Source organism: Castor canadensis, chromosome 6 (genome assembly GCF_047511655.1).
Source record: "Castor canadensis chromosome 6, mCasCan1.hap1v2, whole genome shotgun sequence".
Classification (NCBI taxonomy): Eukaryota; Metazoa; Chordata; class Mammalia; order Rodentia; family Castoridae; genus Castor; species Castor canadensis.
In genome coordinates, this window is record NC_133391.1 from 16,605,234 (window position 1) to 16,624,020 (window position 18,787).

Sequence of the window (18,787 nt, forward strand, 5' to 3'; positions counted from 1 at the left end):
CCTTTGGCGGTCCTCTTTAGTTTTTTAAATATCCTTTGTAATAAATAGCCCTTTTGTGAGTCACTCTAGCAAATGATCACACCCAAGAAGGGAGCTGTGGGACCCTCTGATCTAAAGTGTAGGGGACAGGTCACTTAGGGACCTACTACCTTCACCTGCTGAGCCCTTGACCTGCTGTGGGGAGTTGTTAACTCTTCTTACTTCAGAGTCAGACTTGGACTGCAGGACGCCCAGCTGGTGTGAGGTCACTGTGGTGTTGTGATTACAATCTGATATGTCCCCTGAAAGGCTGGGTTCCCAGCTGACAGGCTCTTGGGAAGAGATTGGAACTAGAGGGCACTGCTGAATCCTCAGCAGTGGATTAATCCAGTGATGGATTCAGGAGTTACTGGGAGACAGTGGAAAGTAGGAGCTGGGGCCTGGTTAGAAGAAGCAGGTCCCTGGTGGCGAGCTCTTGAAGGGTTTGTGTTGTTCCCAGACTTCCCTTTCTTCTTGTTCTCTGCTTCCCAGCTGCCGTGGTGAGCAGCTGTGTTCTGCCATGATGCTGTCCGCCTGTGCTCTCCCTCAACGTTCAGCCTTCTCTCAGGCCCAGAGGGACAGGGCCAAGTGCCCAGGAACGGAAACTTCTGAAATCTTGAGTAAAAATAAATCCTTCTCCCTTCAAGTTGTTTTAAATTAGATATTGTGTTACTGGGATGAAAAGTGGCTACCGCAGTGGGGAAAAAATTCCAGCACCTCTGATATCAGAAGGGAAATACTGAGAGTGGTGCAGATACGAAGAGAAAAATGGTGCTTCCTGGCTTCCCCACCCCATGTCACAACAGAGAGAAGCATTTTGACACTCCCATTTACAAGTAATCATGGTGCCAAGTTTTCCATTAAGTGGGGAGGTAGATTACATTATCTATTGCTATACTGTCTCTGGATAGATTACACTGTCCACTATTTTCACTCAACACAGAACAGAGGGCACTAGAGATAGTGACGCGTGAGGACACCCCTGGCTGACAGTGCTGACTTGACAGCTACAGGACGAGAAGCATCTTTGAACTTAGCATGTGAAAGCATATTTGTACTCTGGGTCTTTTCTGTAAAAGACTATTTTATTAATTTTATTTTTGAATAAAAGAACTTTGAAATAATTTGGGCAACTTGAAAAATATATTGAGTATGATGTTTTTGATTAGAAAAATGTAAAGAGACTGTGCACAGCAGTGAGGGTTTCAGGAGAGAAGAGGACACTGACCACTGTATGCTGAGGAAAGGCCTCGACACTGGGGACTGAGAGGCTGACTTCTCAACGTGGCAACAACTTCTGAACAAAAAAAGCTTTTGCTCTGATCCAGCCCACATCTTACCCACCATGGTAATCTGTCTGGAACAGGATAAGACCTAGTATGGTTTGAGATCCTTAACAACTTCATAAAAAGTTGGTAGGAAGCAAAAATTTAAAGTGATTGACGCTGCATTTTAAAAAATATTTTAAATTGTGACATGTTCCTTCAAGAGGTGCTATCTTAAAATGTAAGAAAGGGATGGAGTTCTGTTCTCATCTTGCAGATATGTTTAGCTCAGGGTGGTACAAGTCAATGCTAAGCAGCTGCTCAAAAATTAAAATCCCAGAAAGCTGGGCATGGTGGTGCACACTGGTAATCCCAGCATGTAAGAGGCAGGGGGAGCTCACATTTGAGGCCAGGCTACACCACACAGCAAGACCCTGACAAAAAAAAAAAAAAAGCCAATAGCTCAGAAAGAGGAAGAGGCACAGGGTTCATCCTGAACGTGACACTCTCATGGATAGCATTTTAGGAAGTCTTACTAAAATATAATTCAACAATTATTAAATTCCAATAGCTTAAGGACTGTGCTCCCTTCAATGATTTTCCTCAGAAACAAAATCAGGAAAGGGCCCGGGTTCTGAGTCCCAGCTAAGTGACTTGCATCTCAAGTCTGTGAAAAGGAACTTGTATCAATTGTCCTTGGAAAAGTCATGGGCATCCAAGAACTTGTGCGCCATCCAGGTTTTGTCCTTCAGCATCCCGAGGTCAGATAAGCTCAGCATCCAGAAATATCCCTTGATTTGTGCTTTCTCTGATGTCTTGTGTCCTTGGGATCAAAGCCTCTTTCGTTGGCTCCAAACACTGCCCAGGGAGGAGTTTTGGCCATATAATCCTGTGCACTGAAGGTCTCTGCTCCGCCGCTGTCCTCGTACCGCTGGATGAGTGCCTGAAAGCGGTCATAGTCAATCCACGTCCACCATTCACCATCAATCTTAAACTGGAAAGAAAACAGGTCCTCCAGTCAGAAATAACACCATCCACAGAAAAAATGAAGCAAATACCAAACATCACAAATTTTTTCTATCATATAAAAATTCTTCCATGTTCAAAATGTGGCATCTGAGTTTGGGACCGTGATTCAAGTGGTAGGGTGCTTGCCTCACAGGTGCAAGGTCCTGAGTTCAGACCCCAGTACCACCAAAACTAAACTAAAGTAAATATGGAAAAATATGGTCCCCATCAAAGCAAGAGTCCCCTGGGACTGTTCCACACAGGCCTGGAAGACCCAAGGGTCGAACACGGACTGTTCCTGGGACTGGAAGTTCAGCCACCATAAGCAGTGTGGCTGGCAGTGCCAGGATGCTGGCACACCAGGAGGTCATGGTCAAAGCTGCTCTGCTTCCTGCGGCTGCTGCTTGCTGTCCTATGTGCACAGCCAGCTGTGTCAATGGCACTCGTGGAGCCTTTTTATTGCCCAACTTTGCTTGAGTTATTAGAAAGCTTTAATCAATGGCTTCTAATTCTGAAGTGCTAACTAAATGACTCAAACTGGCCTTTCTAGTCTAACATGTATACAATATCTCATTAGTAGAGAGTCTTGTTAGGAATTTCAATTCAATAAAGGAATAATCCAATTTGTACTCTCTCAAACAAACTGCTTCTCAAAAGTCACTGTGGAGTAATGATGGGGATGAAGAGAACAGAAAGAAGACTGGGGAGGCTCTGAAGGAAATACTAATTGAGCTGTGAAGGCTTTTATTCAAAGCATGTGTGACATTTGTTTGTGTAAATGTATAACTAATATGTTGAAAGCTGACTTATAAACAGACAGGTATTTCTGTTACACCACTGTCTTAAAAAACACAGACCAGCAAGGTGGTACACACGCCTATAATCCCAGCATTCCGGAGGCTAAGGCAGGAAGATCTCCATGTTGAGGACAGCCAAGCACAGCAGGACCCTGACTCAAAACAATAACAAAACCTCATTATGAGCCAAGTTATTTCCTGTTACAGCTGAAAAAAGACACTGAAAGTTGGTTTAGAATTTTCATAAATGTAGCATGTTAAAATACCCAAATTTAAATGGCATCTGATTTCTATCCAATAGCTAAGAGCTTTCTAGAGGAAACACCAAATAAGTGTAAGCGTTTAATTAGTCTATCTATGAATAATGAGACGTTTTCTCTACCAGGACCATTACTTTCTCTCCCAAGACTGACTGCTGAGTGTTCTCTATCTCTGTTGAAGCAACTCACTGTTGCTTCATTGGGGACCTCATCCAAACAACGCCCGACCCCATCAGCTGATTCCCCCTGCACAAGCATGTGGGTCACCAGTGCCTGACCTCACCCCTCCCAAGGCCCTTACTTGAGGACATGGCAAGTCTTCCAACTGCTGGACCTGATTCCCAGTTGGCTTTTTCCAACCTCTACAGAGTGACATGCCAGAGGTGATGCTCACGGCATAAGAGATTCCCGCCATGTGGAGCAGGAAGTCTGACTGCCAGCTGTGTGACCTCGCACGCCTTCCAGCCTGCTCCCTGTCACATCAACACTTCTGCCTTGGGGCCCCTGCATTTACTGGGACACCTCCCCCAGTCTCTTCAGACACCACAGCTTGGCCACAGCCTTTCCCAGCCTGAGCCTGCTCCACCGCAGTGCACTGTCACAGTCTCTGCAGCCTCCTCCCTCCGTGACCCAGCTGTGTGTTTCATCCGACCTTCCACTGATGCTGTCACCTAGGACATGCAGGTCTTCCCTTCCTCCTCACCTCCCAGCAAAGTCCTTCCGCCTGCTCATGGCACCACAGAAGAAAACGAACTGTCTTAATGGTGTACTCACTACCCACAGTGCCACACAAAGTGATGACCCGGATGGCATAGGAGTAGACAGCTTGTTAACATGCATGTGGGTAAAATGACGCCAACGGTGACCTTTACTGTTCCCTCCTTCTGAAAGGGGCAGCTGAGGCTGGGGCATGTAGAGGCTAATCTTCGAACGACACAGCACATGCAATGAGGTTACGCGCAAGGCACCCTGGAGTGCAGAGAAAGAAGGGAGAAGCTTCACACCCTCCCTTGCTTGCTGGGAGAAGCAGACAACCGTATTCTCCTCTGTCACATTTCTTTCCCTTTGGAGGCTGAGCTCTCCAGGGACCCTTAGCTACAACATCCTGGCCATCCTCCCCTCCCCTCCATCAGCCATCACTTGCTGTGGGTGGCCAATGAGGGAATCAAGGATGGTATGGACTAGAACAGTAGACCTGAATTTTCTTTTCTTCTTTTTTTTTTTTTTTTAGCCAAACTTTATAGTAAAAAATAAATTTTGCAGGTCAATCTGGTATGCACACATACACACATACACAATGGAATACAACAAACATATGCAATAAATGCCAGTTTTAAGAAGCCTGCTGACTGCACACCAGTAAACCGATTTCCTAGTTCCTGTTTGAAAGTTTTCCTGTTTGAAAACTTCTGCAGTAGAAGAGATGGTTTCTCTCTCTCTCTCTCTCTTTGCAGTACTGGGGTTTGAACTCACGGCCTTGCACCATTCCAGCCACTCCACCACCTGTTCCCTGGGAGTGAAACTGCACCCTGATTTAAGGAGGAAGAAACCAGCTGCACAGGTCTGCCCTCTGTAAGCTCAAGTCCAACTAGCGACAGCTCTTATTCCCAACAGCCAAGAAAACAAACCAGACACCAGGCAGACAATGGCATAAAACATGTGACCAATTAGCCAGGCTGGGACCACAAAATTCCACGGATGCAGTGGCCTAACAACTGAAATGTGTTTTTCTCTCAGCTCTGAAGCTGGAGGTCCAAGACAAGGTTCCTGCTGACCGGTTCTGGTAAGGCCCCTCTTTCCAACTTGCAGATGGCTGCCTCCTGCATCCCTTATGCCTTCTGTTGGGTCCTGTGCTGGGCTCTGTGCTTGTGCACGTGTGTGGGAAACAGAAGACTACTCTGCTCTCTGCTGCCTCTTTCCAGGACACGAATGCTTGCAGACCAGGGCCCCACCCCTATGACCTCATTTAACCTTCACTATCCCCTTAGAAATCCTAAGTACAGCCACACTGGGGGGTTAGGACCTTGCCATAGGAATGGGGGTGGGGGGAAGGGGTGATACACACTCAGCCCAGAACAGAAGGTGAAATCAGTGCTGAGCCATCAGACCCGAAAGACACAAATGAGTTGGCAAATGCCTGCCAGAATGATGCGAGAATAAAAATACTGAATAAATGCAGGCGCTCAGAAGCAGTGAAAGGGCCTCCTGCAGAAGGCAGGAGTTAAAAGGACAAAATCCAGTAGGATCCGACACACAAATCGAATCGTGTTGAATGGCAGCTGCGTAAACAGAAATCCAAATCCTAAAGCTCCACCAGGTTAAGTCCCAATGCCTGAGGTCATCCTGGGTCAAGAGTTCCTCAAATGCACCCTGCGGAGTGAGGTCTATGTAGAATTACAAACACAATCGAAAGGTCCGGGTGATCTGGAAAGCACCCAGCGAAGTGAGACAAGGCCTGGTGGATGAAGGGGCCAGTCAGAACAGTGGGAGCTCCGGTTCTCATCATTTCCCATCTGTCACACATGGAAAATGCACTACACAGAACACTGACAACATAGGTTCTTTGCTGTTAGAAGTACTTTAAAAGAGTACTTAGAAGTACTTTAAAAGATGGTTGGTGAGACACAGGCGTTTACTTTCACTTCCCCCCAAAATGATGTGACCTAGGAAAACACAGACATTAGGAGAGAAAACTAACTGTACCAACCTTTTAGACACTGAAAAGATGAGGTTCAGATCCAAGAGAGCTAAATCCCAGCTGGAAACAGAACTCCAAAGTCCAAGCCAGCACTCAGAAACATCAGGAAAACAGCTGCCCTGGAAGTGGAGGATGAAGCAGTCCAGGAGCCTAGGAATCCTAGCCTAGGCACATAGGTAGGATGGTGCCTCATGGTCCCAACCCCTAACGCAGCCCAGCTCAGCCCAGCGCTGCCTGCCATGCCAACAGAACATTGGGAAGTCCAAACGAGAGAGCATCTGTGGTCACAGGTGACAGGGACAACTGAGGACAGGGCCGCCACACTGAAATGGCTTCCCTTCCCTTTCCTGCTTCCAGACCTCACAAGCTGAGAGAGGTACAAACCCATTACCATGACAAGAGGGCTGACAGGAAGACGGTAAGTCTGGAAAGGCCACGGGTGAAGGCCGCATAGGCAGGGCCTTCCATGTGTGTTCCAGAGCCCGCCTCTCAAAGGCAAGCTGACCACTGACCACCAGGCAGCCAGGCAAATGGCTAATGTGAAACAGACAAAACGGCTCTGCAACCACCAAGTAAGCTAGTGCCAAAATACTGTGCTCATAAAGAACACTTGGGGAATTAAAACGACTTTAGATTTATTAAAAAATGGGAACATAAATGAAAGATTCATGAGAAAGTTAAGAAAACAAAATTAAGACCATTTCTTAGAATACAGAGTTAAAAACCACCAAGGAACACAGGAGAAAAAAGATTTTAAGATGATTAAAGGATGAGCCCAGGAGGCAAATTTAATCTTTTTCTTTCTAGGAGTTGTAGAAGGAGAAAAACTAGAAGGGAGAGAATCTTTAATAAAATAATTCTGGAAAAGTTTTAGGAAGCGAAAGGCATGAGTTTCCAGATTACAGGGTCCACAATGGGTAAAAACACACACCAAGCACAGCACAGTGACTTCTCAAACACCGGAGAGCTGGGCTGTCACTAGGAGAACACACAAGTGCAAAGGATCGACCACACCTGGGCTGGGCGCAGCTCAGTGACAGACACGAGCCTGGCCTGTGCAAGGCTCTGGTTCTGACCCCAGCACCATGAGAAAAAGAACAAAAACAATGGCATGCCTAGTCCAGGCATGGTGGTATACGCCTATAATCTCAGCACTCGGGAGACTGAGGCAGGAGGATCACAAGTTCAAGGCCAGCCTGGGTTCCAAAAGCAAGAACCTGTCTTAAAAAATAGAAAGAAAAGAATTTGAAAGCATCAGAGTGCCTTGTGAGTTGTGAGCCACTGCACTGGAGGCTGAGGGACAGTGGCTCCAGCCTCCCACTGGAGTCTCCAGACACAGACGGAACTGTCCGGGAGGACGGGTGTCAGGAAAGGCCTCTCAGAGACTTCTTTAAAGAGGTGAGTTCACGGAAGTCTGGGAGACCAGATGGTAAGAGAGAGTCTGTGCCTCACTGACTGAAGAACACAGAATCTAGACAAAGAAACCACAAAATAATTAACTCCGCGGAAACAGAAGGTTGGGCTGGAAACCAACAGCAGTCACAGAAGTCCTCGTCATGATGCTGCAGGCTAGGGGCCAGGGTGTAAGGAAAATGATCTTTTCTAACAAAGTATTTGTTACCCTCTTAGATTACTTAAAAATTCCTCAGGTCGCCATCTTAAATGACTTGCATGGTTAAAGGGTCCTTGCTTCTTCCGGATTCCTGTACGACTCCATTGCCCGCCAACCATATGTGCTAACCCATCCCCAAGCCTTTTAGCCAAGTGAGGGAGATTGTGACCCTCCTACCTGGACAAATCCCGGGTGAGGGGCAGGTACAACTGCGTCAAGGATATAAGGAGGAGGAGCTACTTTGTGCTTGCGTGTTCCTTAGCGGGACTGAGCGCATGCTTGCACCCGCTTGATAAACAGAAAATTGCCTTGTCAGGATTTTCTGTCTCTTGTGTGTCTGTTTTCAGCACTGGAGGGTCTTTAATTCCAACAGGGGGAAGGGAGGCCGGGAAAGGGGGGATGAGGGTTTATTCTTGTCTTCCACAGTACACGGTGGGGGGGAGGACGATGGTATACGCTACTTAGAACTGGAGCCAGACACCAAAAGTGCCACCCAGAAAAGCTGAAAGTGGCTGCTATTTGAGGGGGAAAGGATGTGTGTGTGCATTTGGCCAGGGTGCAGAGCTAAAACTTCCCATGCAAGATTTTGACAAGACTCAAGTGTAAAATATTGGTAACTGTACTCATCCAAGAAAGGAAAAATGTGTTATTACCCACCTCAGCCAAAAGATACAGTACAGAGCAAGGGAGGAGGCTGGCACTCACGGCGGTGACAAGCACTTCCGAGTGTCCCATTCTGGACCCGGGACTATGTCTGAGTCTCTAAAATGACAGCCAAGTCTAAAGAACCTAAGTAAAGGTGTGCTGAGGAAGCAGAAAGGCCAAAGGTCGAGTTCAAGGGTGCTGGGAGCTCATGGAGGTTATATGCGCCACACTACACGGGCATCATTTCAAACCGGAAAATGACCCTCTAACAATAACCCAGCAGCTCTGGGGAGAGTGCAGACAGATTTATTTCTTAACCTCTGGCCCTTTTGTGTACAATACTTCCAAATTAACTCCTTTGTTTATCTATCTAAAAGTACAGAAAATCATCCGTATATTCCAAATTCTAGGATACTTGAACTTTTCTCAGAATAAAAAATCTAAACAATGAGCACATGAGGAGAAGTCTATTAATTATGCCTCCTCACGGGCACAGCACGAGAGATGTCCACGTTTCTCCAAGGCAAATGCAGACGAGCTGGCCGCTGCACACTCTGCCTTCCCTGCTTCTGTTTGCCTCCCGCAGCTTCCATCCTGGCAAAGTAACAATTAAAAACAAGCGTGCCAGACAATCGGAGGCTGCCCTTATGGAGGTACTGGACTGACTTACACCACAGTCTGTTGTGACTTCTCCATTGTCGCCACATGACTCACTCCCATTCCGTCTCAACCAGGCTCTCTGCCCCACGCTGTTGCAGCGTCTACATTACAAATGCTGTGCAGCTACTGAAAAGGCTTTCATGACTTCAAGCATTTCTGTACATCCAAGAGTTAAAAGAATCAGGAAATCCCTGTAGGAGCTGAAGAAAGCAAAGCGAGAACTATTTATTCACAACTCTGCAGGTATTTTGTACAGATATGCTCCACGTGATGGTGCAATGTTCTTGTTAAAAATCAGCTGCTCAGGAACTTTCAGGCACGGCGCTCACTGACAGCCCAGTATGGACAACGTGGTATTTTGGATACTTCACAGACTTACTGCAGTCAGCCATGCTGACACCCCATAAAGCACAGTGACTCCTACACTGCAGATTTTAAAAAAGGAATGATGGAGCTAGGACTTGAAAACATATACCCATGAAAAGTTCAGGGGTCTCCCCAAATAAACCTCACTCTGCTACCAAGCACAAATTCAGGGATCCCCAAGAATCCTTCAGATTTGACGAGCTAAACTCACTGACTGGCATCTGCAGGCAGGATGGAGGCCAGCAGAGCGCCACACATGCCACTTCAGGGGCCCCTGCCCCATGAAGACACACAAGGGCTCACTTCTCCCAGCAGTGCCGAGTGACAGTACTCAAGTTCACCTGAGCTCAGTCATCTGGTTTCTAGCCCCTGCAGAGGCTGAGTCAATACTTCCTGGCCCAGCTTCTATTCAAAAGCCACCAGCCTGGTGCACACTGTCTGGTCTGCCCCAGGGCCACAGATGAACACAGGCAGGAAGGACAGTCCAAGGCTGAGGACTCCTCCCAGCGGCTGGGGGCAAAAGTCAGTCCTTTCTTTAGAAAAAAATCCCTTACTACACAACCAACTTCAAAGTCCACACACTGTTCACAAAATGAAAATACAAAACTAAAAGGAATATTAATTTTAAAAGAATTGTGCATATTTTCATTTTTACATTTTTTTTTGAGACAAGGTACTGACAGCCCAGGCTGGCCTTGAACTTTTGATCCTCATACCTCCATTTCCCAAATGCTGTGATTACAGGTATGCACAACCACACCCAGCTGTTCATTTTTGCCCTCTTAAGAAGAGCTTTGTGTGTTATTAGTCAGTTATTATTGTCTGGAGGGGTCCTCCAGATATAGTCACACCTAGGAATCAGTCAGGGACATACTGGCTAGAGGCTGCAGACCCTCATAACTCAGAAGTGCAGATGACCTGGGTAGAGTAGAGGAGTGTGGGGCAGTGTGGGGAGAAGCGGTCATGGACTACTGAGACGTGACCTGGCGAAGGAAGCTCTGACGGGGGTCGCAGACACTGAGCGCCTGTGAAGGCGCGCACAGTCACAGGCTCATGTGGCAGACAAAGCTACAACAGTAAGATTAAGCCCTAGATGTACCCTAGTGTGATTTCAAAGGTCCCATCTCGAAACCCAGTTTGGAGCTTCCATCTTAACCTCTGATTTCATCACAGTAGAGCTAGATCCTCTGAGCAGTATCACCAAAATGCCCTGTTTCTTTCTGACATTTCACTACAAGTAGTCTCTGGGTGCAATCAAGCCTGGGATAAGCCAAGCTCCACAAGTGCCAGAGGAAGAAAATCCCCAGGCAGGTGGTTTCATTAGGGGAGCCCTGTAAGAAAGACCTTCTCACTGAGAGAGGGGACAGGGCCACAGTGCTTCCTTCGCCATCTTTACGCATGACGAGTCCCTTTGTCTGAGGGGGCTTCCATGATCGGGGGTCTGAATGGGAAGAGAACCTGCCCATGCCCAGGGACGCCTCCCGCCCCCCCCCACCCGGTCTCCAACCTGTGCTATGCCCTATGCCCTATTTTTCCTTGGGCAAGACTTGCATTCTGTTAGCCTCAGTTTCCTCCTTTGGAATATGAGAAAAAAATAGCAACTGTCATAAGGATTAGATGAATGAATGCGGGCATGCTGTGGTAGTGACCTTCATAAATGTTACCAGTTACTGCGCTCATCAGCAGACTCCAGAATAAGGACTGACACCGGTTGTGTCGTGGGCACTGGAAGATGCTGGAGATAATGAAAAGGTTATGTAGAACAAGATAACGACCTCACAGTGCTACAGGGAGAGCCTCGATCTTGATAGTCTATCATTGAAAAGTGAAAGTGAAATACAGATTTAGGGGTGGCGGGAAGACTTAGTAAAAAGGAAACTACATCCACCAAGAACAAGGACACAGGCAGTAAAAGTGACCTAAGCACGTGGCACTTATCCGGATGCATCTACACCAGTCCTCCCACAGCAGAACTAACCAGAATTCAACTAATTGTAACAGTAGAGGATCCTGGGAAGATGATGGAGCAGTAAACTTGAGGAATACTTTTCCCACCCAGAACTTGAGTGACACAGCTATTTTGGAACTCGGAGTCTCCTGAGGCCCTGTAGCCCGACTTTCTGGAACAACATGCATGAAGGTGGGGGAGCCAGTGGGCAGCAAAGAGCCCTTTCTCCCACATATTGGAGGTCTGTGCTCCGAGTGCTGACTGCTCCTTCTGATAACAGAGTGCGGACTCCGAGGTGTGCAGCCATGCTAAATAACCCTTAGCCACTGAGGAAGTCTAGAGAGAAAACCAGAATGAGAATGAAAACAAATAGATCAGAAATCATGGGACCCTAAGCACAGCTGTCAGGGACACTTATAGCACTATGTGCTTATGCGTGAAGGCAGGAAAAGTCCATACATAAGCTCTCTTCTTAAACAGTAAAAAGCAAAGAAATCCCGAGTAAATAGACAGAGGGCATAACAAGAAAAGCAGAGACCAGCACCACTGAAGTCAGGAAAAGAGATCAAACCAAGCAGATTCTGTGAAAAGACAAAACGAATGAGAAAACCAAAGAGAGATGATAGAAATATTTGGAAACGAAGCAGGATGTTGTGTAAACCTCAGGGACTACAGGGCAGGTGGTGCAGCACACCTGTAGTCCTAGCTACTTGGGAGGCAGAGATCAGGACTGTAGTAGACTGCAGTTCCAGGCCAGCATGGACAAAAAGTTCATGTGGTCTCATCTCAGCAGATCAAACAGGCATGATCATGCTTACACTTGCTCTCGTGTTACCTGCTTTCATTTAATACTTGGCCAAGCCCCTGCTCTCAAGTTTGTATCGCATCAGGCACTTGTCATTTCAGCCTCAGATGGCTGCATTACTGAGCAGATTTCAGCTGCTTCTCTGTCATAACTTTGCAATCATCCCTTTCAGGACTACTGAATGAATCCCTCTAAAACGCAAATCTCACTGTGTCACTTGCCTACTTAAAAGTCTCCACTGCCTCCCCTGCCCTACAGGAAAGAGATGGCAGTGATCTTGCTCCTGCACCATCACCCCTACATCTTTTTCTTGCAACCTTCCTCTCAACCTCCAGCCATATCAACCTATGCGTGGTTCTCCCAAATGTCCCAGTCTCTGCCCTTCTCCATGGACCTGTGCCTGTATTGTCTGCTGTTTGAACGTCCCTTCTCCTTGGCTGCCATTTAAAATCTAGTCAAACAGCCAAGAATGCCCCCTCCATGCTCCATTCCGTCCTTCCATCACAGCTCAGATAATACATCTGGGCATTTCTTTAGACATTTGAGTTTTTCCGTTAAGCCATTCTTGAAGGAAAGGGCCATTTTTCAATCATCTTTGAATTCTCAGTAACCAGAGCAGCAGTGGACACTCACAAGTACCCACTGAACATCATAGCAAATGACAAAGCTGTATGTCAGACTCTCACCTGCTCTTACTTTCTTAAGATTTCCTCAGTAACTCTCTCTGTAGTGACTTTGCCATTCAAACGCCAGGTAGTCTTTGTTTCTTTGTCCTTGATGCTCCCAGAACATATTCTTTCTGAACGGTCAAGTCTCTGAGAGACCACGGGTCAGACATACATAATCTAACCGCAATCGAAGCATGAGGGTGCTTTGACCTCATGTTTACTTGAGGCGAGAGTGTGTGGAATTTTAATTGTGTGCTCCTCAGATATTAAACACTGTTAACCTGAGAAGTTGTTCAAGAGGTCGCTGCGGTTACTGGGAGGTGAGGCAGGCAGTGAACCACTCCCGTTCAAATTGAGCCTGATCTACTTGCATAGAGTATGAGAAGACATAGCTCACGCTTGACCTTGATTACTTTTTTGGTATTAATCTGATCTTACTGTAGTAGACCTCACACTCCATAAAACCCAGACTTTCACAGTGTACAATCAGTGGTTGTTCATATAGCCATAGGCTGTACAACCCTGTCACCCCATGGTTCCAGAACATACTCATTGTCCCAAATGGAAATCACAGACCCCAGCATCCAGTCCAGTCAGGTCTTCCTCAACCTCAGGCAACCACCAATGGACTTCTTGTCTCTGTGGATTGCCTATCCTGGAAAAGTACATCCTTGGGCCTTTTGTGGCTGGCATTTTCACCTAGAAATTATGTTTTTAAGGTTCATTCACATCCATCTTTTACAAAAGGATTTCCTCAATGGAGAATTTGAAAAGGAAACTAGGCAGAGCAGTATTCTGAGCCTCTAGACACCCACTACAACACTCAGGGATCCACCACAGGGCCAAGACCTCCCCACCTTGCATGAGTTTGAATCAAATCCCAGACAGGGCCTTACTTTTTTTTTTAACTATGTCAGCTAGGATACGAGGATGATGGTTACTCACAATGGTGTTCTAATAAGGTTTTTCCTTCTACTTACCGAGAAAAGGATTTTTTTCTTCACAAGGCATTTTTACTTAAAAAGATCTCAGATGATGGTCCTTGTTCTAACAGACACAGTAAAGGGGAACGTGAAATGGTACCATATGCTGAAATCCCGAATCACATTCTCCACATGCCAAAATTCAAAGCCATCTGAAACTTGATGAACACCTCAGTATTTCTCCTGACAGCTGGAACCTCACATGGGGCTGTTTACTATTTTTGCTTCCTCTGTTATCTTGGGAAACGACTAGAGGTCATTACAAGGGTGTTTAGCTTTTGCTTTTTTAGCATACACCTTTCTAAAAATTACAAAGCACTTCAAGATGTCTAGATGAGGACTAAAAAAAAAGAAGCCATTTCACACAGAAAAGAGTTTATGAACCCAAGAAACAAAATTTAGGGCTTTCTTTTTCCTTGTAGGGCCTTCTTTTTCTTAATGTTTGTTTTAGGAAAGGTAGCAGACAAGCAGATGATCACTGTAATAAAGAGAACAGAAGTAAGCGTGGGAAGCATGGGGGTAGAAGGCATATCTACGGCATCCTTACCTTCCTGTGAGCTATCAGGAGGCAATTAGAATGTTCGTGCTCACACGCAATTTCGTAGTCGGGGATCAGATCCACCAGCTCGCTGACAAAGTGCACCACCTCCTCATGCCAGGGCACATTGGCCATGGTGAGGCTGCTGGCCGAGCTTTCTCCACAGTAGGTGACGCCCTGTGGGGACACGGCAGAGTCAGGTGATCACAGACCTCACTGAGCTCACAGAGCCAACCTGATCCCACCCACTGCTTAAGTGAAGAAAGTGACAGAGGGGGACATCTGGGGAGATCAGACAAGTGGTCCAGCCCAGGTCCGTCACAGGGTGATGCTGGGCATCTCTGTTGCCTGGTGCTGTAAACCTTGCAGTCGGCAGCCTATCGTCCTGTCAGATTCGTGTGCATCGAGGCAGGTTAATTCTAAAGGACGCCCCACCCCACTGGTTGGGGTACAGTAAACACCCACAAAACCAACCGACGCACGGAAGGTGCACTTCCATGTGGCAGCACAAGTGAGATGGAGAGTGGCGCAGTTTGTAACACGTTTTTCTGTAAAGGGAATCCCTTTGAAATTATTCTCTAAGGAGATCGCTTTATGATGCAGCCTGAATACAAACAAAGGACCACGACAGAAGAGAAATACGCTTGTGGAGATGCGTGCAGACCTTAACACACACCTACGTATGTCTTGCCGATACAGAAATGCCTGGTAAATACTGCTTCGGTAATCTCCATTAGCTTCTAACTGAAACTCTACCCAACAGCCTAGACATACAAGACCCAAAAGTTTCACAACTAAGCTAAGTGCTCTACTTGGTAAATTACATATGAAAAATGATTAATTTTCTAATAATAACTTTCTGGGTTTTTCAAATATTCCCAAATCAGCAGGCTGTAAGTATGGGTCAAGTGATTGAGCACCTGCCTGGCAAGTGAAAGGCTCTGAGTTCAACCCCTAGTACTACCAAAAAAAAAAAATCCCAAAATCAAACTTTTTTTTTGTGGTATTGGGAATTGAACCCAGAGCCTCATGCTTGCTACCACCTGAACCATGCCCCCATGACCCTTTTGTTTTGTTTTTGAGACAGGATCGCCTTATGTATCCCAGGCTGGCCTCAAACTCACCATTCTCCTGCCTCTGCCTACCAAGTAGCTGAGATTATAGGAGAGCCCCACCACACACAGCTCCAAATAAAACTTTTCTTGACAAATGGTTTGAATGTTCTAGAAACACTTTCCCTGTGATATGTGCACCCCCACACACATATACATAGATATACACACCACACAGACTAGAAGAGGCAGAGTGGCATTAAATGGAAACATTTAGAAGAAAGAGGAAGAGGAGGAAGAAAGCTCACAGATGAGTACTGCAGAGCACCCTGGCCCTGCAGGTGGCCAGGCTGGAGTTGACAGAGGCTCCACTGCTGAGAGGCTGAGTTGTGCCTGACGCTGAGGTGGCCCTGGTGATAGAAACTATCCTTGCCTAGTTAGATTCTAACAGACAAGAAAGTCTTCTCTAATTGCCCACTGATTCACAGAATTAATTAAACTGGATGTGAGTTCTGGATGATTTTTAAAAAGTAATAATATAGTTTGAAATGTTATTAAGAAAATATGGCCGAGCCAGGTGCCAGTGCTCAGACCTATAATCCTAAGAACTCAGGAGGCAGAGATCAGGAGGATTGAGGTTCAAAGACAGCCCAGGTAAACAGTTCTCAAGACCCAATCTCGAAAATACCTAACACAAAAACAGAGCTGGTGGAGTGGCTCAGGGTGTAGGCCCTGAGTCCAAGCCCCAGTGGAATTTTACTCAGCCACAAAGAAGAATGAAATTTTGTCATTCGCAAGTAAATGGATGGAACTGGAGAACATCATCTTAAGTGAAGTTAGCCAGGCTCAGAAGGCCAAAAATCACATGTTCTCAATCATATGTGGATTACAGACCCCAAACAAACGCAGCAATATTATTGGACATGGGTCACACGCTAAGGGGAGAACATGCACAGGAGGCATAGGGAAAGGGAAGGAAACCTAAAACTTGAATGTGGTTGATGTGCTCTCTGTTGAGGAGCAAATCAAGTAATCTTAAACTGGCAGAGCCCACGATGGGAAGGAGACCAGGAAGTAGCAAAGAGGTCTGCTAGAGACGAACCAAAGTGGATTGCAATACGCAAGTGCATGGAAGCAAAGCTAGAAATCTCTCTGCATAGCTATCTTTATACCAAACTAGCAAAAACACTATATCTTTCTTATTATCTCTTATGTCTTCTCTTCGACAAAATTAGAGAACAAGAGAGCGGAACAGGTTCTGCCTGGAAGGAGGGGTGTGTGGCACAAACAATGTATACACATGTAAGTAAATGTAAAAATAATAAAAGAAAGAAAAGAAAATATGGCTGAAAATGCAAAAACAAAACAAACCAGGAAAGTGATTTGTTGATAGGCCATAAACACACTTGACCTAGTTTAAATACTGCTTCTAGAACGTGAACTACACAAACAACATGTATGCAGCAGCTAATCCAGAGGTAACTCTTTCACTTAAAATGCAGCTGGAGAAGGCACAAAGATTTCAGAGAAGATCCCATATTCATGATGAGGCTTCTGAAAATGTCTTCATATTTTATTACTCGGCATAATACACTGCAAAGCATCTCAGGAGATCTGGTTGGGAGTGGAATGAGAGCACGGCCACAGCCGCTACAGCCTGTCATGCTTGTTGAGATTTAGGAAGCACCTGCACGTAAAGGTTCCCATTGAAGTCCATGGTGCAGGAACCTCTGGGCCAACCCCAGCCTGAGCCTCCAGGTGACTCAAACTTGAGCTGCTCTCAGAACCCTGGCCTCACTGGGTTTAGGCTCCTGATAGCCGCCATCCAGGGCTCTCTGCTTCAAGCACTTCCCATCCAACTCTCTAGTCATGGTGGCTTTCACCCTGACTTTATTCCTCAGCACAACTGAATTATCTAGAAACACTTGGATTTCCCTCACATGGTGACTGAGACCTCCTTCACCGTGACTCCCACCCCTTGGCCCATTTATCACCAGCAGCAGGTCCTCCCTCCAACTTGTGAAAAACGACCTCAGGACAGCACAGGAATGCTATGTGAATTTAAAATGCAAAGTCACTCACTCCAGAATCTGCAGGCTGAGGAGGGACAAGTAGAACCAAGGAGAGCTCTCGCAGCTCGGGACCTGTTACACCCCGTCAGGTCTGTGGAAAAGCACACCCTGGCCATCACACCATGGTTTCTACTGGTCACCTGCTTCAGGAGGTGGGACCCACAGCTTCTCTGTCACTGACTGCTGGGAAAGTCTCCTGAGGGTTCATGGTCTGTGGGCAGAGCAGTATCTTACAATTTGACCATTTGATCTTCGACTGACTGGACGTAACAAATTCCTAATACTATTTTTGTTCCTGGTTTGGTGAAGGAAGAAATACTGACTTCATGAATATTTTCTCAGTGATATTCCCAAAACACATCACTTCTTTAATCTAGAAGTGCTTCAACAGCTCCAGGCAAACCAGTCCAGCTGTCACCGTGGCACTGGAGGCCTTTCCCACCTTCTTCTATAGCCAATGGGGTGAGCCCTGGCCTTTGCCCACACGCCTGAGTGTCTCGAGAGCTGGGCCTGGTCCAGGGACCCCAGCCCCATCTGATGGCATCACAGCCTATGCAGCTGTGTTTCCAGATAGTGGTGCGATAATATGTCTGATGTTGAGCTTGTAGGTAGCAGGGCTGTGCCTGGTTCCTCTCTGGGCCCCCAACCAATGTAACTGCATGAGCAAAGATCAAGTCCCTGTTCTTCTATGGTAGTCAGCTCCGGAGCTCTTCTGCTGGAGTCTCACTCATATTCTTCAGGACTTTTCTTCTCTTTAACGATTTGAAGCTGCGAAACACAGCCAGGCACTGGACACAGATGAACAGTTGGCAGCCTTGCCTCTTCAGGAGGAAGGCTAAGGCCTGGACTTGAAGGTATTGTTTTGCAAAGCAGGTTCTACACTGCACACCAGTAAGCACTGCACACGGATACTGAAGGGGCTCGAAGTCATTTGACAAGTAATTACTGATCACTCGCTGCTCTCAAGGTGTGACGCGAGGCTGCGAGTGCAAAAGCAGCAGTTCACTTGCAAGTAGATTTTATTGTTAAAGCGCTCATAAAGCAGGTGTTTGTAATATGAAACATGTTTTCACAAATGAGCAGGCAAATAATGATGGTTAAGATTTCAGGCCTGTTTACATCTATTGAAGCTAAAATACATGTTAATTTACAGGGAACATAAAAGACAAATATTTTTCAAGACCAGCAATGAAAAAAGGGGAAATCAATATGACAAAGAAATAGCTTCCATTGATCTGTTTAAATAAATGTGTCTAATGGAAATCGATCCAAGCATGTGCTCAGTGGAGGCACAGGTCCCCCACTGAATTCCCAACACAAGCCTCCAGACACAGTTATTCTAATCTTACCATTGAGAAAATTTAGGCTCAAGGAGGATGTGACCTGTCCTGG

At 46.3% G+C, this 18,787-nt stretch overlaps 1 protein-coding gene across 2 annotated transcripts in view; it reads right to left on the bottom strand.

Moving 5' to 3' along the window:
- Positions 1-1,084: 1,084 nt before the first annotated feature.
- Positions 1,085-18,787, bottom strand: part of LOC109685928 (S-adenosyl-L-methionine-dependent tRNA 4-demethylwyosine synthase TYW1-like) — a 198,827-nt gene continuing 181,124 nt past the window's right edge. For both annotated transcript variants that reach the window (XM_074075772.1, XM_074075774.1), the window contains 2 exons: positions 14,281-14,448; positions 1,085-2,277 (listed from right to left, as the gene is read on the bottom strand). In XM_074075772.1, coding sequence (XP_073931873.1) covers positions 2,056-2,277; positions 14,281-14,448 — 390 coding nt within the window. In that variant the 3' untranslated portion in view covers positions 1,085-2,055. The remainder of the gene's footprint in view (positions 2,278-14,280; positions 14,449-18,787) is intronic.